Genomic DNA, 21,691 nt, shown 5'->3' with positions numbered 1-21,691 from the left:
TCTTCGGCTGCCACTATGTCGACCAAATGTAGGGACAATTTGATTTCCAAATTCAATCACCTCTCCAACAAAAAATCGGATTCACACACAGAAAAGGTAGACGTTAACAAAGTCGTAATTAATCGCAGTAACAGTTCCATTTCTGATGGCCTGAAATCCGTTTTAGCTAATGGCCTAAACTATGCTGTCACACCAAGACACATACCGGTTAATGATATAATTGCCAATGTAGACGTTGCACTCAAGGGCTTGAGTCACATCTCTGCAGACGTAGCAAGATCTGATATCGCTGCAACCCTCAAAAACGCTAAGTTGCCACCTAGCAACATCAGCAAAGATGAACGCTTTGAATTATCCCAATTAAAAAAGAGAGATGATATTGTCGTCCTCTCAGCCGACAAGGGCAATGCCACTGTCATCATGGGCAAAACAGAATATAACAACAAAATTCAAGAACTACTCAACGACGGCAGCTATACAAAACTAAAAAGAGATCCCACCAACAGCCTGGTTAACAAAACGAACAAAATAATATCCGATTCAACAGCATTAATTGATCAGACCAAACAGTTCTCGTTGAAACCCTCTGCTGCCAGACCTCCAAGATTATATGGCCTTCCAAAAGATACACAAAGAAGATACACCCCTTCGTCCCATCGTCTCTACTATCAACTCCCCCACCTATAAACTGGCACGTTTTCTTGCTGATATACTGCGACCTTTCACTGGAAAACCCACCTCTGCGTTACTAAATTCTACTCACCTAGTATCGACAATCAAAGGCATTTCCCTGTCCCCAGACGACCTGCTTGTCAGTTTTGATGTGGTGTCCTTGTTCAAAGTTCCAGTACCTGACACCATCGCTATCATTGAAGACCTGGTCCATCAAGGACTACATACTGATGTACCCCCCCTGGTGAGACATTGCTTAACCAACATATACTTCGCCTGGAGCGGAACATTCTACAAAAAAACGGAGGGCACCCCAATGGGCTCCCCCCTGTCTCCGGTTGTAGCCAACGTATTCGTGGAAAAATTTGAAACTGACGCTATCCAGACTGCCACTCTACGCCCGACCTAATGGAAGAGGTACGTGGATGACACTTTTGTCATCTGGCCGCATGGCCAGCCTGCTCTAGACCAATTCCGTGACCACATCAATTCCATACACCCAGCTATCAGATTTACCATGGAGGTCGATAAAGATGGCAAGCTACCCTTTTTGGATGTCTTAATTAAAAGGAGACCTGATGGCTCAATGAGCCACTGTCTACAGAAAAGCTACCCATACAGATGCTTACTTGAAACCGGATTCCCAACACCATCCATCCCAGAAGAACTCCCTCATCAAGACTCTATACCATAGAGCTCAATGCATTTCCAACCAGGAACACATTTCCAGTGAACTCAAACACGTACACCAGGCTCTCAGGGATAATGGTTACTCCAACTACACAATCCGCAAAGCCATCACTCCAGTCATGAAGAAGGATCCTCTTGAGGAGCCACTCAAAGCCATCACCTTACCCTACATTGCAGGGGTTACTAAAAAGATCTCCAAAATCCTGAATAAACACAAGATCCAGGTCCGATTCAACACAGTACATAAAATCCGTGATCTGGTTCCATCTGTAAAATGTGCTGTTCTAGACATACAGTACCTGGGCGTTTACAAACTAAAGTGCCTCTGTGGTAGCAACTACATTGGGGAAACCAAACGACATATCTCGGACCGCATCCGCGAACATAAAGCAGACTTGAAACACGGCAGGATGAACTCTTCTGCCATGGCAGATCACTGTTATAATTCAGTGGGTTCACATGACATTGACTGCTCCAAGACGGATATTCTTTGCAAGCCAACCGGCTACCATTCGTTCATGAAGCCATCCACATATACAAACACAGAGACAATTTAAACCTAGAGGATGGATTCTGGCTTAGTAACCATTGGAAAGATGTTTTAAACCATTTCGGTTCTTCATTGATTGTATTTTGCGGTGACCGTCAGACCGCAGCTCTTTCGCTGGCATTGTGACTGTTTCTCCCTCCCCCCTCCTCTCTTCCGAGTATGGATTGACCCGTCCACCTGAATGTCGCTGTCCTTGGTGCTGGTTGTTGAGGAGATGGGATAAACCGCCATTTTTTCTCTCCTTTGTGCTCTTCTTTCCCTTACACCAACGCTAATCCCCCAGTTACATACTAATTTATATGTAAACTCCTCTACCCCCGTCCCCCGGTCCGAGCTCGTCGTTCGCCGTGGTGCTAATCCCTCACACATAATGCTGATCCCCCAGTTACATGGTAATTTATATGTAAACTCCCCTCCCCAGTCCCAGCTCGTTCGCTCTCCGTAATGCTAATCTCCCAGTTACATGCTCCTTTGTCAAGGCTCTCTGTTCCTCCCACACAGCTTAAAAGATGCTGTCAAGCTTGACAGGGTTCACTCAAGCGCTGTCTTCTGGACAGTCCTGTTTCTTCACCTGAGGACGGCTACTTGTGTTGTGGCCGAAACGTTGTGAGAATTTTATTGTTTTATTTTATTATTTTATTCTCATTCTACGTGACTTTACCGAAAGAACCAAAGAAGATGAACCCTTGCAGTCACGAAAGCTTTAAATCGAAATTTAGATGTCCAGTATTCACAGTCATTTACTTATCGTTTCGAGACCATCCTGAGTATTATGATCTGCTTAAACTACATAACGGGTACCAAAGAAGAAACAGACTACACACACTCTCTCATGCTACACGTTCCATCCACGTTCTGACCCCATTACTCCTCCTCAATCTCCCTGCTTCCCTCCCTCCCCTCCTCCTCCACCGCCCACTCCTCTTCCTCCCAGTCCTCCTCCCGCTCCTGCCACTCCGATCCTTTTGCGCCAGCCTCTTCGCAGCTCCCGGCACCGCACTCCATGCACGACGGGAGAGAGCGCCCGCGGGAGGACGAAGCAGAGGAGGAAGACGAGAGCCCGGTAGCGCAGACGCCACTCCTGCACGGCCACCGTGCCATCGATGATTCCGTGCATGTAGGGGTAGTAGAGAGCGCTCAGGTACAGCGTGAGCTGCACCGCATGGATGCCTATTGTGTTGCGTGCGCGGTTCGGGTTCTTGCTGTCCTCGGGGGCGTCTTGGGACTTTGGGATTTTGGCGAAGGGGTGGTCAGGGGGGGGGGAGAGGGAGGGGGGAGATCGCGTAAAATATCAGTGTCAATAAACCCGCCACCACCACCCGACACAACCAATGAAACGAAACTAAAACTATCAACGAAAATGTTTTTACTTTACCAGGTAAGGCCAACTGAGCTGTGTAGCTCTTTTTTTAAATGTGTCATTAAGCCATCAATTTAAAAATAAAGAGCCCAGAACAGAGCCCAGTAGAGAGCACAAACCGCGAAGCAGAGGGACTACAGAAACTCCGCGGACATCAGTCCAGAACTCTGTGCTCCTGGGTTTAGAGTGGGGGGGGGGCGGGGAGAGACTGGGCTATTTTTTTATTATTTGCATTTCACCAGGTAAGGCCCTTTGGAGCTACACAGGCTCTTTTTCAGAATTTATCCGGCCACAAAAGATAACCCAATGAAGTGGCTTCTCACACAGGCATTTATAGCAGCCAAACACTAAACCCATGTTTCTAAATGTGGAGGGGAAAACCAAAAGACCCTGAGAAAAATCCACGTGATTACAGGGAGAGAGACACGCAAACTCCAAATATACAGCAGGCGTCAGGAATGGGATCGAACCCACGACCTCCTGTATACCAGGCGAGGTAGTTAACATCTCGCTACCGTGGCACAAAAGCGACCACACGACGAACGATCGATCACCTCCAACGGAGCGCCCTGCTTGCCTCCAGCTCCCTTGTCGCCCGGCAGAGGTGCCTCTAGGGAGCCGAGATTTCTGTTCTTGGACTTTTGTTGGAATCCGCCGATCGTATTCCTCGTCCTCCCTCGCTGCGAGACCCTCCGGCACTCCTTGGACACGAGCACGTAGCTCCCGATCACGCAGAGGTAGGCCAGCACCAGCACCAACACGGCTGGTACCTGCCTCAGCATGTTCAGAGCCAGCTCGATGGATGCCATCTGGGCCGCGCTGCTCAGCAGAGCTAGGGGTTAGGGATCGCAGATCATTGCTGTGTGTGTGGGTTTTTGTCTGAACGGGAGTCCAACCGAGTCGCAATGGTCAAAAATATAGACGTTACTATACACTATCACTACTATAGACTATACACTACAATCTACACTACTATACACTACACTGCACTATACACTACACTTTTGGCTAGCCACTTTCATATGCGCGTCTGCAGACATGTAGAACGCTCTTCATTCCGCTATTAGAAAGCTACTGGAGATACACTTTTAAATCATCATTGAGTCTACAGTGTTGAGTGAATGGCCTGCGTTGAGTCTACGGGCTGTGCTCAGTCTACGGACAGTGTTGTGTCTAAGGGCAGTGTTGCGTTTATGGCCAGTGTTGAGTCTATGGGCAGTATTCAGTCTATAGGCAGTGTTGAATCTACAGTGCAGTGCTGAGTCTATGGTGCAGTATAAATACAGATATTGATTCTGACATGAGTAGGGGCGGTGTGCCTGATGGTCTGACAGGTTTCTGTCGCACTTCACCTGGCGCTCCCGTGGCCGCTTGGAGGCTGCCGTTGGCGGCGACCGAGGAGCCGGGGCCGGAGGCGGCACCGCCGCCCCCCTGAATACTGTTAGAGAAGACGGTAGAGAGCAGCAGTGCGGTGCCTTGGCTGGCGCTGCTCAAGATCTCAAGCGCGAGCCGAGCCAGCGCCGGAGCGGCTCCCAGCGCCAGGGTGGTGGCGAGGCAGCCATAGGCCGAGCGGAGGTTGCAGAGGCGCGCGTGGCGGAGGGGAAGGCACACGGCAATGTACAGCTCCATGGACATCGCTGCGATGCTGCTCGCAAAGGGAGCAGGGTTCGGGTGGAGTTAGTTTATCGGTCTCTGTGTGAGTCTATGGGTCTCTATGCGCGTCTATCTATGTCTCTGTAATAGTCTATGGATCTCTATGCGAGTCTATGGGTTTCTGTGTAAGTATATGGGTATCTGTGAGTCTATGGATCTATGTGTTTCTTTGTAAGTATATGGGTCTCTGTGTGAGTCTCTGGGTCTGTGTAAGTCACTGGGTATCTATGCGAGTCTCTGGGTATCTTTGTAAGTCTATGGGTCTTTTTGTGAGTCTATGGGTCTCTGTGTCTCTCTGTAAGTCTATGGGTCTCTATATAAGTCTATGGGTCTCTGTGTGAGTCTATATGTCTCGGTGTCTCTCTGTAAGTCTATGTTGTGAGTCTAGTGGTATCTGTGCCTCTCTGTAAGTCTAAGGGTCTCTGCGAGTCTATGGGACTCTTAGTGAGTATATGGGTCTCTGTGAGTCTATTGATCTATGTGTCTCTCTGTAAGTCTATGGCTCTCTGTGTCAGTCTGAGTCTCTGTGTCAGTCTATTGGTCTCTGTATGAGTCTATAGGTCTCTGTGTCAGTCTATGGGTATATTTGCGAGTCTGCGGGGTTCTGTGTGAGTCTTTGGACCTCGTTGCGAGTCTATGGGATTCTGTGCGAGTCTATGTAAGTCTATGGATCTATGTTGTGAGTCTATGGGTATCTGTGCCTCTCTGTAAGTATGAGAGTCTCTGTGCGAGTCTATGGGTCTCTGCGAGTCTATGGATCTCTAAGTGAGTATATGGATTGCTGCGAGTCTATATGCCTCTGACTCTCTACGAGTCTATGGGACTCTTTGTGAGTCTATGGGACTCTTTGTGAGTCTATGGGTCTCTGTGAGTCTGTAGGTCTCTGAGCGGGTATATGGGTCGTTGTGTCAGTCTATGGGTCGCTGTGTCAGTCTATGGGTCTCTGTGCGAGTCTATGGGTCTCTGTGCTAGTTTATGGGTCTCTGTGTCTCTCTGTAAGTCTATGGGTCTCCGTATCTATCTCTGTAAGTCTATAGGCCTCTGTGGGAGTATATGTGTCTCTGTGAGTCTATGCATCTCTGTGAGTCTGGGTCACTGTGTCTCTCTGTAAGTTTCTGGGTCTCTGTGTGAGTATATGGGTCTTTGTGTCTCTCTCTCTGTAAGTCTATAGGTCTCGATGCGAGTCTATTGGTCTATGTGAAAATCTACGGGTCTCGATGTGCGTCTATGGGTCTATGTGTGAATCTATGGGTCTCTGTAAGTCTATAGGTCTCTGTGAGTCTATGGGTCCATGTGCGAGTCTATAGGTCTATGTGTCTCTCCATAATTCAATGGTCTCTGTGTGAACCTATGGGCCTCTGTGAGTCTATGGGTCTCTATGTTAGTCTATGGGTCTATGTGTGTCCAAAAAAAAGTCCCATTTGTGGAAAGTGGTGCAACACCCTTCCAGCCCAATCAGGGCTTGAGCATTTAAGCCACAAGCTCAAAGGGAGGGGAACGGGAATTTGAGACAAGATGCCCCCCCCCCTGCCCCTTCCTATACCCTTCCTACGGAGCTTCAATATGAGGGGCGTGGGTGAAGAAGTCTTGAGATGGGGACGTTTGTAACAAGGGGAGGCTGCGCCCCTCAGCCGTCAACGGGCGGCAGTGGAGCATTGTGCGGTGGAAGCTGAGTGCTTCAGCTCATATGCCACGTGTATATTCCGTTTACTTGTAGGGTTTTAGTTTGCTCCCTTGGGGCACCATGGTGGTGAGATGTTAATTACCTCGCCTTGTATACAGAAGGTCGTGGGCTCCATCCCAAACCTGACACGTGTATATTTGAAATGTGCATGTTCTCTCTCCTCGTGGTGGCATGGATTTTTCTCCGGGTCTTCCGGTTTTTCCGTCCACGTTTAGAAACATGCATTTAGAGTACTCGGCTGCTATAGATTTCCACATGATAATAGGCCACTTCGTTGAGCTATCATTTGTGGACAGATCACTACTGAAAAAGAGCTACATAGCTAAGTGGACCTTACCTGGTAAAATATACAAAGTTAAAATTTCGATTTAAAGCTTTCGTGACTGCAGGGATTCATCTTCTTGGTTATTTCGGTAAAGTCACGTAGAATGGAAACAAAGTAATAAAAATAAAACAATAAAATTCTCACGACGTTTCGGCCACAACACAAGTAGCCTTCTTCAGGTGAAGGAACAGAACTGTCGGGACGACAGCGCTTCAATGAACGCTGCTAAGATTCGTAGCGTCTTTTAAGCTAGGTGAGAGAAGTGAAGCGCCTTGACAAAGGAGTTTACATATCAAACAGGAGAATTAAGCATTGAAATAGCTGAGGGATTAGCTTGTGACTGGTCTCAGAAATAGCTATGTTAAAGTCAAAGTTTACATATCAGAGGCATTTATTATATGGACACTAAAGGGCTGTAACTACCCAACTATCATACAGTAAACCGATGTGAAAAAAGTAAGTCTAAATTACATCAATATAATAAATGTATTCTTAGCTCTTTTGGTAAAGTCACGTTGAAGCGAAACAATAAAATAATAAAATATATATAAAACAATAAAAATTCTCACAACGTTTCGACCATAACACAAACTGTCGTCATCAGGTGTGAAAAGCAAGGGCAAGAAACATTTGAAAGAAGTGGCGGTTTCCATGTATTTATTTATTTTTAAACGGTGTTTTATTTATTAAAATAAAACCGTTAGCACCACGGGCAGCAATTTGGCAGTTTGTTTAGAAGGACGAGTCCATCTATGTTCTGAAAAGAGGAGGGGGGAGACGAAAAATTAATGTATGCTGTCTGAAAGCCACCATAAGCGTGAACAATCAATTAAGACCTGAAATGGTTTATCAAATCCTTCCAATGATTGCTAAGCCAGAATCCATCTTCTCAGTTGAAATTGTCTCTGTGCTTGTATGTGGATAGCCTCATGAACGAATCTCTCATGGTAGACAGATGGCTTACAAAGAACCTCTGTCTTGGAGAAGTCAATGTCATGTGAGCCTACTGACTTATAACAATGATCTGCCACAGCCGAGGTGTTGGTCCTACCGTATTTAAGGTCTGCTTTGTGTTCACGAATGCGGTCCGAGACATGGCGTTTGGTTTCTCCAATGTAACTACTACCATAGAGGCAACTTAGTTTGTAGACACCAGGGTACTGTATGTCTGGAATCACATCTATTACAGACGGACCCAGATCACGGATTTTATGCAATGTGTTGAAACGGACCTGGATCTTGTGTTTATTCAAGATTTTGGAGATCTTTTTTGTGATCCCCGCAATGTAGGGTAAAGTGATGGTTTTGAAAGGCTCCTCAAGAGGGTCCTTCTTCATGGTTTGAGTGATAGCTTTGCAGATTGTGTAGTCGGAGTAACCATTAGCCTTAAGAGCTTTGTGTACGTGCTTGAGTTCACTGCCTATGTGTTCCTGGTCGGATATGCATTGGGCTCTATGGTACAGAGTCTTGACGAGATAATTCTTCTGTGATGGATGGTGGTGGGAATCCGGTTTCAGATAAGCATCCGTATGGGTAGCTTTCCTGTAGACAGAGTGGCTCATTGAACCATCAGGTCTCTTTTTTATTAGGACATCCAAAAAAGGTAGCTTGCCATCTTTTTCAACTTCCATGGTAAATCTGATGGCTGGGTGTATGGAATTGATGTGGTCGAAGAATTGGTCTAGAGCAGGCCGGCCATGTGGCCAGATGACAAAAGTGTCATCCACGTACCTCTTCCATAAGGTTGGGCACAGAGTGGCAGTCTGGATGGCGTCAGTCTCAAATTTCTCCATGAAAATGTTGGCTATAACCGGAGATAGGGGGGAGTCCATTGAGGTGACCTCAGTTAGTTTGTAGAAAGTTCCATTCCAAGTGAAGTACGTATTGGTTAAACAGTGTCTCACCAGAGGGGGTACCTCAGTGTTTAGTCTTTGATGAACCAAGTCTTCAATGATTGTGATGGTGTCAGGTACAGGAACTTTGGTGAATAAGGAAACTACATCAAAATTGACAAGCAGGTCGTCTTTTTGACAGGGAAACACCCTTGATTGTCGAAACCAGGTGAGTAGAATTTTGTACCGCAGAGGTGGTTTTTCCAGTGAAAGGACGCAGGATTTCAGACAAAAAACGAGCCAGTTTGTATGTGGGGGAGTTGATAGTAGAGACGATGGGGTGTATCTACTTTATGTATTTTTGGTAAGCCGTTTAATCTTGGTGGCCTGGCAGCAGAAGGTTTCAATGAAAACTGTTTAGATTGATCAATTAATGCGGTTGAGTCAGAAATTATTTTGTTGGTTTGTGTGACGAGGCTGTTGGTGGGATCTCTTTTTATTTTTGTATAGCTACCATCGTCGAGTAATTTTTTAATTTTGTTGTTATATTCTATAATATCCGTGATGACAGTAGCATTGCTCTTGTCAGCTGAGAGTACTACAGTCATCCCTCTTTTTTAATTCATATAATTCAAAACGCTCATCTTTGCTGAGGTTGCTAGCTGGCATCTTAGCGTTTTTGAGGGTTGCAGCGATTTCAGATCTTGCTACGTCTGCAGCAATGTGACCCAGGCCCCTGAGAGCAACGTCTACTTGGGCAATTATATCATTAACTGGTATGTGTTTAGGTGTGACTACAAAGTTTAGACCTTTAGCTAAAACGGATTTCAGACCATCGGAAATAAAACTGTTACTGCGATTAATTACGCCTTTGTTAACGTCTAGCTTTTTGGTGTGTGGGTCCGGTCTTTTGTTGAAGAGGAGGTTAAATTTGGAAATCAGGTTGTCCTTACATTTGGTCGACATAGTAGCAGCTGAAGAGCCAGTCATATTGTCTACATGTTCCTGATCCGATGTGGACATTGTTGCCGTCAATGATAAGTGTGATTTATAGAGTGTTTTGTCTAACTGATCTAGTTCGGTGCGTATATCTGATTTTCTCTGAGATAAGAGCTAAGCTATTTTTGAAAAGAATTCGTTTCGCATTAGACGAAGCTACAGCAGCAGAGGTCAGTGTAATTGCGATTGGTATTACCCCAGAGTCGCGGCATCTCTTCAGAAAGGTGAGAGACTCGATCAGCTGAGCCTTCTTATCCCGGAGTTTGTTGAAGGATCTTAAAGTTATGTGGAAACCCTCCCCGTAGAGGCGGTTAAATTTTGATTTAAAGCTTTCGTGACTGCATTAATTCATATTCTTAGCTCTTTCGGTAAAGTCACGTTGATTGGTTTATATATTTTATTATTTTATTGTTCCCCTTCAACGTGACTTTACCGAAAGAGCTAAGAATATGAATTACTGCAGTCACGAAATCTTTAAATAAAAATTTAACCGCCTCTATGGGGAGGGTTTCCACATAACTTTAAGATCCTTCAACAAACTCCGGGATAAGAAGGCTCAGCTGATCGAGTCTCTCACCTTTCTGAAGAGATGCCGCAAATTTGGGGGAATACCAATCGCATTTACACTGACCTCTGCTGCTGTAACTTCTTCTAATGCGAAACGAATTCTTTTCAAAACTAGCTTAGCTCTTATCTCAGAGAAAATCAGACTTATACGCACCGAACTAGATCAGTTAGACAAGACACTCTACAAATCACACTTATCATTGACGGCAACAATGTCCACATCGGATTGGGAACATGTAGACATTATGACTGGCTCTTCAACTGCTACTATGTCGACCAAATGTAAGGACAACCTGATTTCCAAATTTAACCTCCTCTTCAACAAAAGACCAGACCCACACACCAAAAAGCTAGACGTTAACAAAGTCGTAATTAATCGCTGTAAAAGTTATATTTCCGATGGTCTGAAATCCGTTTTAGCTCAAGGTCTAAACCTTGCAGTCACACCTAAACACATAACAGTTAATTATATCATTGCCCAAGTAGACGTTGCTCTCAGGGGCCTGGGTCACATCGCTGCAGACGTAGCTAGATCTGAAATCGCTGCAACCCTCAAAAACGCTAAGATGCCAGCTAGCAACCTCAGCAAAGATGAGCGTTTTGAATTATATAAATTAAAAAAGAGGGATGACATTGTCATCCTCTCAGCCGACAAGGGCAATGCTACTGTCATCATGGATAAAATAGAATATAACAACAAAATTAAAGAATTACTCGACGATGGTAGCTATACAAAATAAAAAGAGATCCCACCAACAGCCTCATCACACAAATCAACAAAATAATTTCTGACTCAACCGCATTAATTGATCAATCTAAACAGTTTTCGTTGAAACCTTCTGCTGCCAGGCCACCAAGATTATACGGCTTACCAAAAATACAAAGTAGATACACCCCTTCGTCCCATCGTCTCTACCATCAACTCCCCCACATACAAACTGGCTCGTTTGTTGTCTGAAATCCTGCGTCCTTTCACGGAAAAACCACCTCTGCGGTACAAAATTCTACTCACCTGGTATCGACAATCAAGGGTGTTTCCCTGTCCCCAGACGACCTGCTTGTCAGTTTTGATGTAGTTTCCTTATTCACCAAAGTTCCTGTACCTGACACCATCGCAATCATTGAAGACTTGGTTCATCAAGGACTAAAACACTGAGGTACCCCCCCCTGGTGAGACACTGCTTAACCAATACATACTTCACTTGGAATGGAACTTTCTACAAACAAACTGAGGGCACCCTAATGAACTCCCCCCTATCTCCGGATATAGCCAACATTTCCATGGAGAAATTTGAGACTGACGCCATCCAGACTGCCACTCTGCGCCCAACCTTATGGAAGAGGTACGTGGATGACACTTTTGTCATCTGTCCACGTGGCCGGCCTGCTCTAGACCAATTCTTCGACCACATCAATTCCATACACCCAGCCATAAGATTTACCATGGAAGTTGAAAAAGATGGCAAGCTACCTTTTTTGGATGTCCTAATAAAAAAGAGACCTGATGGTTCAATGAGCCACTCTGTCTACAGGAAAGCTACCCATACGGATGCTTATCTGAAACCGGATTCCCACCACCATCCATCACAGAATAATTCTCTCATCAAGACTCTGTACCATAGAGCCCAATGCATATCCGACCAGGAACACATAGGCAGTGAACTCAAGCACGTACACCAAGCTCTTAAGGCTAATGGTTACTCCGACTATACAATCCGCAAAGCTATCACTCAAACCATGAAGAAGGACCCTCTTGAGGAGCCTTTCAAAACCATCACTTTACTCTACATTGCGGGGATCACAAAAAAGATCTCCAAAATCTTGAATAAACACAAGATCCAGGTCCGTTTCAACACATTACATGAAATACGTGATCTGGTTCCATCTGTAAAAGATGTGATTCCGGACATACAATACCATGGTGTCTACAAACTAAGTTGCCTCTGTGGTAGTAGTTACATTGGAGAAACCAAACGCCATGTCTCGGACCGCATTCGTGAACACAAAGCAGACCTTAAACACGGTAGGACCAACACCTCGGCCGTAGCAGACCATTGTTATAATTCAGTAGGCTCACATGACATTGACTTCTCCAAGACAGAGGTTCTTTGTAAGCCATCTGGCTACCATGCGAGATTCGTTCATAAGGCTATCCACATATACAAGCACAGAGACAATTTCAACCGAGAAGATGGATTCTGGCTTAGCAATCATTGGATGGATTTGATAAACCATTTCAGGTCTTAATTGACTGTTCATGCTTACGGTGGCTTTCAGACAGCATACATTAATTTTTCGTCTCCCCACTTCTCTTTTCAGAACATACATGGACTCGTCCTTCTAAACAAACTGCCAAATCGCTGCCGGTGGTGCCAACGTTTTTTTTAATAAATAAAACACCGTTAAAATAAATAAATAAATTGTTATATGCAAACCGCCCCTTCTTTCAAATGTTTCTTGCCGTTGCTTTTCACACCTGATGACGACAGTTTGTGTTATGGTCGAAACTTCGTGAGAATTATTATTGTTTTATATATATTTTATTATTTTATTGTTTCCCTTCAACGTGACTTTACCGAAAGAGCTAAGAATATGAATTACTGCAGTCACGAAAGCTTTAAATAAAAAAATAAATGTACTCAATATATTCTTCAATAAGCTGAGCTATTAACACAAAGCAACTGGGTATACACTACACTATATAATGAATACCATATAGTAAACCAATACAAAACTAAAATATAAACTACCTCAATGTTATCAATAAACTCTATATACTCTCCATCAGCTGAGCCACCAACAAGAAGTCGTTATATTTCACAATGCCATATGGCGAAAAAATGGGTGGCGGTTTGTTCCCCTCAACGCCAGCACCACGGACAGCGACGAGCCCCGTTCAGACGGACGAGTCCATCTATGCTCAGAACGGAGGAGGGGGGAGAGAAACAGCCACGATGCACTGTTATACTCCATGTTATAAAACATACCATTAACCGTGGTGTGAGATGTATTAAGAGGCAATGCCAGCGAAAGAGCTGCGGTCTGAAGGTCACCATAAAATACAATTAATTAAGAACCGAAATGGTTTAAAACATCTTTCCAATGGTTACTAAGCCAGAATCCATCTTCTCGGTTGAAATTGTCTCTGTGCTTGTATATGTGGATGGCCTCAAACGAATTTCTCATGGTAGCCGGTTGGCTTGCAAAGAACCTCCGTCTTGGAGCAGTCAATGTCATGTGAGCCCACTGAATTCTAACAGTGATCTGCCATGGCAGAGGAGTTTGTCCTACCGTGTTTCAAGTCTGCTTTATGTTCGCGGATGCGGTTCGAGATATGTCGTTTGGTTTCTCCAATGTAGCTGCTACCACAGAGGCACTTTAGTTTATAAACGCCCGAGTACTGTATGTCTGGAACAGCATCTTTTACAGATGGAACCAGATCACGGATTTTATGTACTGTAGTCTTTGGTCCAATTGGGTAAAGTCACGTAGGTAAAAAATAAAATAACAAAAATCACGACGTTTCGGCCACAACACAAGCGGCCTTCATCAGGTGAAGGGACGAGACTGTCTGGAGGACAGCGCTGGAGTGAAAAAAAGCCACGCTCAGATCACGACCTTTAAGCTGTGTGAGAAGAAACAAAGCGCCTTGACAAAGGAATTAGCATATAATTTAGCATTGAAATGGCTCATTGAAATAGCTAAGTTAAAGTATACACATCCGCAGAGGCACCCCTTGATAAAGGAATTGGCATAGAATTTAGCATTGAAATAGCTGAGTGATTAGCTTGTAACTGGTCACAGAAATAGCTATGTTAAAGTCAGAGCATATACATTCACCGAGGCACCTAGTACAAATCAAACAGGAGAATTTAGCGAAACACAACCACGCTCAGACCCGCGGACCTTTAAACCGTGTGCGAGCAAACAAGGTATCCTGACAAAGAAATTAGCATAAAAATTAGCATTTGATTGGCCGATTTTAGAAAAGAGGTGTACGTGCCGGTGGACTTGCCTTTTGGCGCGGGGGGGGGGGGGGAGTTTACCTATTGATGGTGTGAAAAGGGAATTTATAAGAGCTGCGAAAGTTTGGGGTACCACTACTTGAAAAATATACTGTACCATTGAAATTAGTTTAATGTTTGGTTCGATTTAGAACATCTTTCCAATGGTTGCTTAATTTGAAACCATCTTCTCAGTTGAAATTGTGTCTGTGTTTGTAGATCTGAATTGCCTCGTGAACAAATCTCTGATAAAAACCCGTGGGTTTGCAAAGAACCTTGGTATCGGAGAAAATTATATCGTGATCACCCACAGCGTTGTAACAGTGATCAGCCACGGCAGAAGAATTCGTTTTGCCGTGTTTCAAATCTGATTTGTGCTCGCGAATTCGGTCAGAGACATGTCGCTTTCTCTCCCCGATATAGCAATCACCGCAGGTACAACTCAATTTGTAAACCCCGGGGTACTGTAAGTCAGGAATGACATCCTTCACGGATGGGATCAGATCACGAATTTTGTGTACTGTATTGAACCGGACCTGGATCTTGTGTTTGTTTAGAATTTTGGAAATCTTTTTAGTAACGCCTGCTATATATGGTAGTGTGATGGTTTTGACCGGAGTATCAAGTGGTTGTTTCTGTATGGAGGGAGAAACAGCTTGGCGGATGGTACGGTCAGAGTAACCATTCCTTTTGAGGGCCAGGTGTACATGTTTGAATTCACTGGTCAGGTGGTGTTGGTCCAAAATGCAATGAGCCCTATGGTATAAAGTTTTGATGAGATAATTCTTTTGGGCTGGGTGGTGGTGGGAATCAGGTTTCAAGTAGGAATCTGTGTGGGTGGGTTTCCTGTAGACAGAATGCCCCAATGAGCCATCAGGTCTCCTCTCAAACAGAACATCTACGAATGGTAGCTTGCCATCTTTCTCCACTTCCATGGTGAATTTGATGGCGGGATTTCTGGAATTGATGTGGTGTAGGAAAAGGTTCAGAGCTGGGAGGCCATGTGGCCAAATGACGAAAGGGTCATCCACATATCTCTTCCACAGGGAAGGTTGCGAGAGCTGAAATAGCCACTATTCTTAAGAATGCTAAGAAACCCATTAGTAACATCAGCAAAAATGAACGCTCTGAACTCGCGAATTTAAAAAACAGAAGTGATATAGTCATCCTCTCAGCCGATAAAGGCAACGCTACTGTTATTATGGATAAAGATTCATACAACAACAAAATCCAGAATCTGCTCAACGATGGAAGTTACTCAAAAATAAAAAAATGACCCTACTAATAGCCTAGCGATAAAAACCAACAAGATCATCACAAGTTCGACCTCCCTAATCGACCCAACTAAACGTCCCTCCCTAAAACCTTCTGCTGCAAGACCCCCTAGATTCTATGGTCTTCCCAAGATTCATAAAAAAGGCACCCCAATACGACCCATCGTATCCACGATCAACTCCCCTACCTATAGACTAGCCTGTTTTCTGTCAGATACCTTGCTGCCTTTCACTGGCAAGACCGCCTCAGCAGTACTTAACTCAGCCCAATTGGTCTCTATGGTCAAAGACGTTGTATTGTCCCCTGACGATATCCTTTTCGGCTTCGATGTGGTCTCTTTGTTCACCAAGGTCCCAGTACCTGATAACATTGAAATAATTGAAAATTTGGTCCAACATGGACTAGACCCCGACACACTTGCACTGGTTAGGCACTGCCTCAACAATACCTACTTTACTTGGAATGGCTCGTTCTACAAACAAAATGAGGGTACCTCCATGGGATCCCCCTTATCACCAGTGATAGCCAATATTTTCATGGAGAAATTTGAATCAGACGCCATCCAGACTTCCACCCTCAGACCTTCCTTGTGGAAGAGATATGTGGATGACACTTTCGTCATTTGGCCACATGGCCTCCCAGCTCTGAACCTTTTCCTACATCACATCAATTCCAGACATCCCGCCATCAAATTCACCATGGAAGTGGAGAAAGATGGCAAGCTACCATTCTTAGATGTTCTGTTTGAGAGGAGACCTGATGGCTCATTGGGGCATTCTGTCTACAGGAAACCCACCCACACAGATTCCTACTTGAAACCTGATTCCCACCACCACCCAGCCCAAAAGAATTCTCTCATCAAAACTTTATACCATAGGGCTCATTGCATTTCGGACCTACACCACCTGACCAGTGAATTAAAACATGTACACCTGGCCCTCAAAAGGAATGGTTATTCTGACCGTACCATCCGCCAAGCCGTTTCTCCCTCCATACAGAAACAACCACTTGATACTCCGGTCAAAACCATCACACTACCATATATAGCAGGCATTACTAAAAAGATTTCCAAAATTCTAAACAAACACAAGATCCAGGTCCGGTTCAATACAGTACACAAAATTTGTGATCTGATCCCATCCGTGAAGGATGTCATTCCTGACTTACAGTACCCCGGGGTTTACAAATTGAGTTGTACCTGCGGTGATTGCTATATCGGGGAGACAAAGTGACATGTCTCTGACCGAATTTGCGAGCACAAATCAGATTTGAAACACGGCAAAACGAATTCTTCTGCCGTGGCTGATCACTGTTACAACGCTGTGGGTGATCACGATATAATTTTCTCCGATACCAAGGTTCTTTGCAAACCCACGGGTTTTTATCAGAGATTTGTTCACGAGGCAATTCAGATCTACAAAGACAGACACAATTTCAACTGAGAAGATGGTTTCAAATTAAGCAACCATTGGAAAGATGCTCTAAATCGAACCAAACATTAAACTAATTTCAATGGTACAGTATATTTTTCAAGTAGTGGTACCCCAAACTTTCGCAGCTCTTATAAATTCCCTTTTCACACCATCAATAGGTAAACTCCCCCCCCCCCCCCCCCGCGCCAAAAGGCAAGTCCACCGGCACGTACACCTCTTTTCTAAAATCGGCCAATCAAATGCTAATTTTTACCTTGTTTGCTCGCACACGGTTTAAAGGTCCGCGGTCTGAACGTGGTTGTGTTTCGCTAAATTTTCCTGTTTGATTTGTACTAGGTGCCTCGGTGAATGTATATGCTCTGACTTTAACATAGCTATTTCTGTGACCAGTTACAAGCTAATCACTCAGCTATTTCAATGCTAAATTCTATGCTAATTCCTTTGTCAAGGGGTGCCGCTGCAGATGTGTATACTTTAACTTAGCTATTTCAATGAGCCATTTCAATGCTAAATTATATGCTAATTCCTTTGTCAAGGTGCTTTGTTTCTTCTCACACAGCTTAAAGGTCGTGATCTGAGCGTGGCTTTTTTCACTCCAGCGCTGTCCTCCAGACAGTCTCGTCCCTTCACCTGATGAAGGCCGCTTGTGTTGTGGCCGAAACGTCGTGATTTTTGTTATTTATTTTTTACCTACGTGACTTTACCCAATAGAACCAAAGAGTATAGATCCTAGCAGTCACGAAAGCTTTAAATCTAGAATTTATGTACTGTGTTGAATCGGACCTGGATCTTGTGTTTATTCAGGATTTTGGAGATATTTTTAGTCACCCCTGCAATGTAGGGTAAGGTGATGGTTTTGAGTGGCTCCTCAAGAGTATCCTTCTTCATGGCTGGAGTGATGGCTTTGCGGATTGTGTAGTCGGAGTAACCATTAGCCCTGAGAGCCTGGTGTACGTGCTTGAATTCACTGGCAATGTGTTCCTGGTCGGAAATGCATTGGGCTCTATGGAATAGAGTCTTGATGAGGGAGTTCTTCTGGGATGGATGCCACTCTATGCCCGACCTTATGGAAGAGGTACGTGGATGACACTTTTGTCATCTGTCCAAATGGCCGGCCTGCTCTAGACCAATTCCTCGACCACATCAATTCCATACACCCAGCCATCAGATTTACCATGGAGGTCGAAAAAGATGGCAAGCTACCCTTTTTGGAAGTCCTAATAAAAAAAGAGACCTGATGGTTCAATGAGCCACTCTGTCTACAGGAAAGCTACCCATGCAGATGCTTACTTGAAACCGGATTCCCACCACCATCCATCCCAGAAGAACTCCCTCATCAAGACTCTATATCATAGATCCCAATGCATTTCCGACCAGGAACACATTGCCAGTGAAATCAAGCAAGTACATCAGGCTCTCAGGGCTAATGGTTGCTCCGACTACACAATCCGCAAAGCCATCACTCCAGTCATGAAGAAGGATCCTCGTGAGAAGCCACTCAAAACCATCACCTTACCCTACATTGCAGCGGTCACTAAAAAGATCTCCAAAATCCTGAATAAACACAAGATCCAGGTCCGATTCAACACAGTACATAAAATCCGTGATCTGGTTCCATCTGTAAAAGATGCTGTTCCAGACATACAGTACCCGGGCATTTATCAACTAAAGTGCCTCTGTGGTAGCAGCTACATTGGAGAAACCAAACGACATATCTCGGACCGCATCCGCGAACATAAATCAGACTTGAAACACGGTAGGACGAACTCCTCTGCCGTGGCAGGTCACTGTTATAATTCAGTGGGCTCACATGACATTGACTTCTCAAAGACGGAGGTTCTTTGCAAGCCAACCGGCTACCATGAGAGATTCGTTCATGAGGCCATCCACATATACAAGCACAGAGACAACTTCAACCGAGAAGATGGATTCTGGCTTAGTAACCATTGGAAAGATGTTTTAAACCATTTCGGTTCTTAATTAATTGTATTTTACGGTGACCTTCAAACCGCAGCTCTTTCGCTGGCATTGCCTCTTAATACCTCTCACACCATGGTTAATGGCATGGTTTATAACATGGAGTATAACAGCACATCGTGGCTGTGGTGCTGGCGTTGAGGGGAAGAAACCGCCACCCATTTTTTCGCCATACGACATTGTGATATATAACGACTTATTGTTGGTGGCTCAGCTGATTGGAGAGTTTATAGAGTTTATTGATAGCATTGAGGTAGTTTATATTTTAGTTTTGTATTGGTTTACTATATGGTATTCATTATATAGTGTAGTGTATACCCAGTTGCTTTGTGTTAATAGCTCAGCTTATTGAAGAATATATTGAGTACATTTATTATATTGATGTAAATTAGACTTCGTTTTTTCACATCGGTTTACTGTATGATAGTTGGGTAGTTGCAGCCCTTTAGCATCCATATACTAAATGCCTCTGTTGATATGTAAACTTTGACTTTAGCATAGCTATTTCTGCGACCAGTCACAAGCTAATCCCTCAGCTTTTTCAATGCTAAATTATTCTGTTTGATATGTAAACTCCTTTGTCAAGGTGCTTCAACTTCTCTCACCTGGCTTAAAAGACGCTACGAATCCTAGCAGCGTTCATTGAAGCGCTGTCGTCCCGACAGTTCTGTTCCTTCACCTGAAGAAGGTTACTTGCGTTGTGGCCGAAACATCGTGAGAATTTTATGTTATTTGTATTACTTTGTTTCCATTCTACGTGACTTTACCGAAAGAACCAAGAAGATATACAGAGTTTAGTTTTTTTCTTCCCTCCCGCAGCCCCTTGTCTTCCCCCTCTAAGTTATTTACCTTTCCCCTCCCCATATAAATATTCATGTCCTTGTGCGTGGTCCCCACTTGCATGGGGCAGCAAGCAACCTCTGAGTAATACGGTTGGCTATTTATGGTGCGAAAGAAGTTCAACATACATACAAAGGCTCCTATAGACTTCACTGTTAAACGCTCCCATATACCTCAATGTTAAAGGCTCCCACAGACGTGAGAGTGTTAATATCTCCCATAGGCTTCAGTGTTAAATCCTTCCTTAGACTTCGATATTAAATAGTCAAATTTCCACCTTCGTAAGGTCCTGCCGTGCTAAAATTCGGATTTCTGTTCACGGAATTTCTGTACCCCTCCATTTTGCGATTGGCATATTGTACCTGGCTTGCGTTGTGTTGCAATCAATAAAAATAAACATAACACTCCTTTGTAAAGCGTGCGCAGTTTTTTTTTGCTTTTGCTATTGCGTTGTGGAAAAAAACTCATTTTAGATATTATCTATGGGAACCTTTTTTGCCACCGGTATGAAGATGATGAATAGAAAGAATAGGCTTTTAACCATTTATCCAGCATTAATACAGGAGAGTTTGATGTTCAAACACCAAATAGACACCTATTATCACAAGGCATCATCAAGGCTGCATTAACCACAAGTCATGCTTGTTGTATTACATGCTAACAAACAGGATTTGATAATGTCCTTCAAACTGATTGACCTGCACCAGATAAGAACATTTCCTCATCATCAACGATCTTCCGCGAAGCTTACTGTCCACAACCCCCAAACCGTTTGATGATGATGATTGTCACGATGATGTGACTGGTCACCCATAACTTAACCATGGTATATATATATATAACAAATCATTGCACCGATTCACAAATTCGAAGGTGTTGAATCATCAAAGTGATGATTTATCAAAGCGATGATTCACGACTTTGCTTCTCCCGATGCTCTCATCTTGCTCATAAAACCTTTTCCCGTTCCGATGACGTATGTGTACATCATAGAAACGTAACCGGAAGAAAACATGAAATAAAATAACTATCGATACCGAGGCTCCCACAAGGCTATGTGGGAGGGTGTGTGGCACAGTTTGGTGCCAGCTAGCTTAGAGTGCGGTGATCGAGTCGCGATGGTTCATTGTGCCGAGTACACGTCTTTAAAGACAATGGCGCTACGCCTCTCTAAATAAAATTAACGCTAACCGCTTGCACGTTCTGTGATTCAGCAGTGAACAGGACATCCACCCTGCAACTTGCAGTCATCTCGGAACGGGAAAGGGTTTACAACCTCAATGTAAAATTATGGCTGTTGCTCTGTGAACACGTAGGCTTTCGTGACCAAGATTATTCATAATAAAGGTTTCCTCCAGTTTTTCCCTGAACATTTAGAATTGACAGGCTTTTGAAGTATTTGGCTACAATACATTTCCACGTGATGGTAAGGCGCTTCATTGTGCTATCTTTGCGATAGCCAGCTAGCTTCTGAAAGAGCTATACAAATCAGTGAGCCTTACCTGGTAAAATTAAAGTTTTAATACGAGTCTCGATGAGTATAGGTCTCTGTGGGTCTCTTTGGTTGTATATGAGTCTCTGAACCTGTGTGGGTCTCTGTGGGTGTGTTGGAGGTTAAATCCACAACATTTACAATCTGCTGGTGATTGCAAAAACTCGCTTCATCAGGTGATTTGCCAACACACCGTTGTGCTCAAGTAACTAATTGGCACGTTTTGTTTACGTGACAAACCCTACTAATTGACCGTGTCTGATGGTGGCGGATTTAACGACATTTATATTTACGTAATCTAACCCCGCCCCCCCCCCCCAAAAAAAAACCTTTATGAA

General features: G+C 44.1%; 1 protein-coding gene across 1 annotated transcript in view; it reads right to left on the bottom strand.

The window, feature by feature from the left end:
• Positions 1-1,773: 1,773 nt before the first annotated feature.
• The window catches only part of LOC116946515 (uncharacterized), a 61,946-nt gene continuing 42,028 nt past the window's right edge, over positions 1,774-21,691 (bottom strand). The window contains exons 6-8 of the mRNA XM_032961481.2: positions 4,625-4,917; positions 3,827-4,104; positions 1,774-3,137 (exon numbers count right to left, since the gene is read on the bottom strand). Coding sequence (XP_032817372.1) covers positions 2,787-3,137; positions 3,827-4,104; positions 4,625-4,917 — 922 coding nt within the window. The 3' untranslated portion in view covers positions 1,774-2,786. The remainder of the gene's footprint in view (positions 3,138-3,826; positions 4,105-4,624; positions 4,918-21,691) is intronic.

This window comes from Petromyzon marinus, chromosome 27 (genome assembly GCF_048934315.1).
Source record: "Petromyzon marinus isolate PM22_M1 ecotype Great Lakes invasive population chromosome 27, UKy_Petmar_22M1.pri1.0, whole genome shotgun sequence".
Lineage (NCBI taxonomy): Eukaryota > Metazoa > Chordata > Hyperoartia > Petromyzontiformes > Petromyzontidae > Petromyzon > Petromyzon marinus.
Note: the sequence above shows the minus strand (reverse complement) of the source record. Positions and strands in the feature narration are given on the sequence as shown.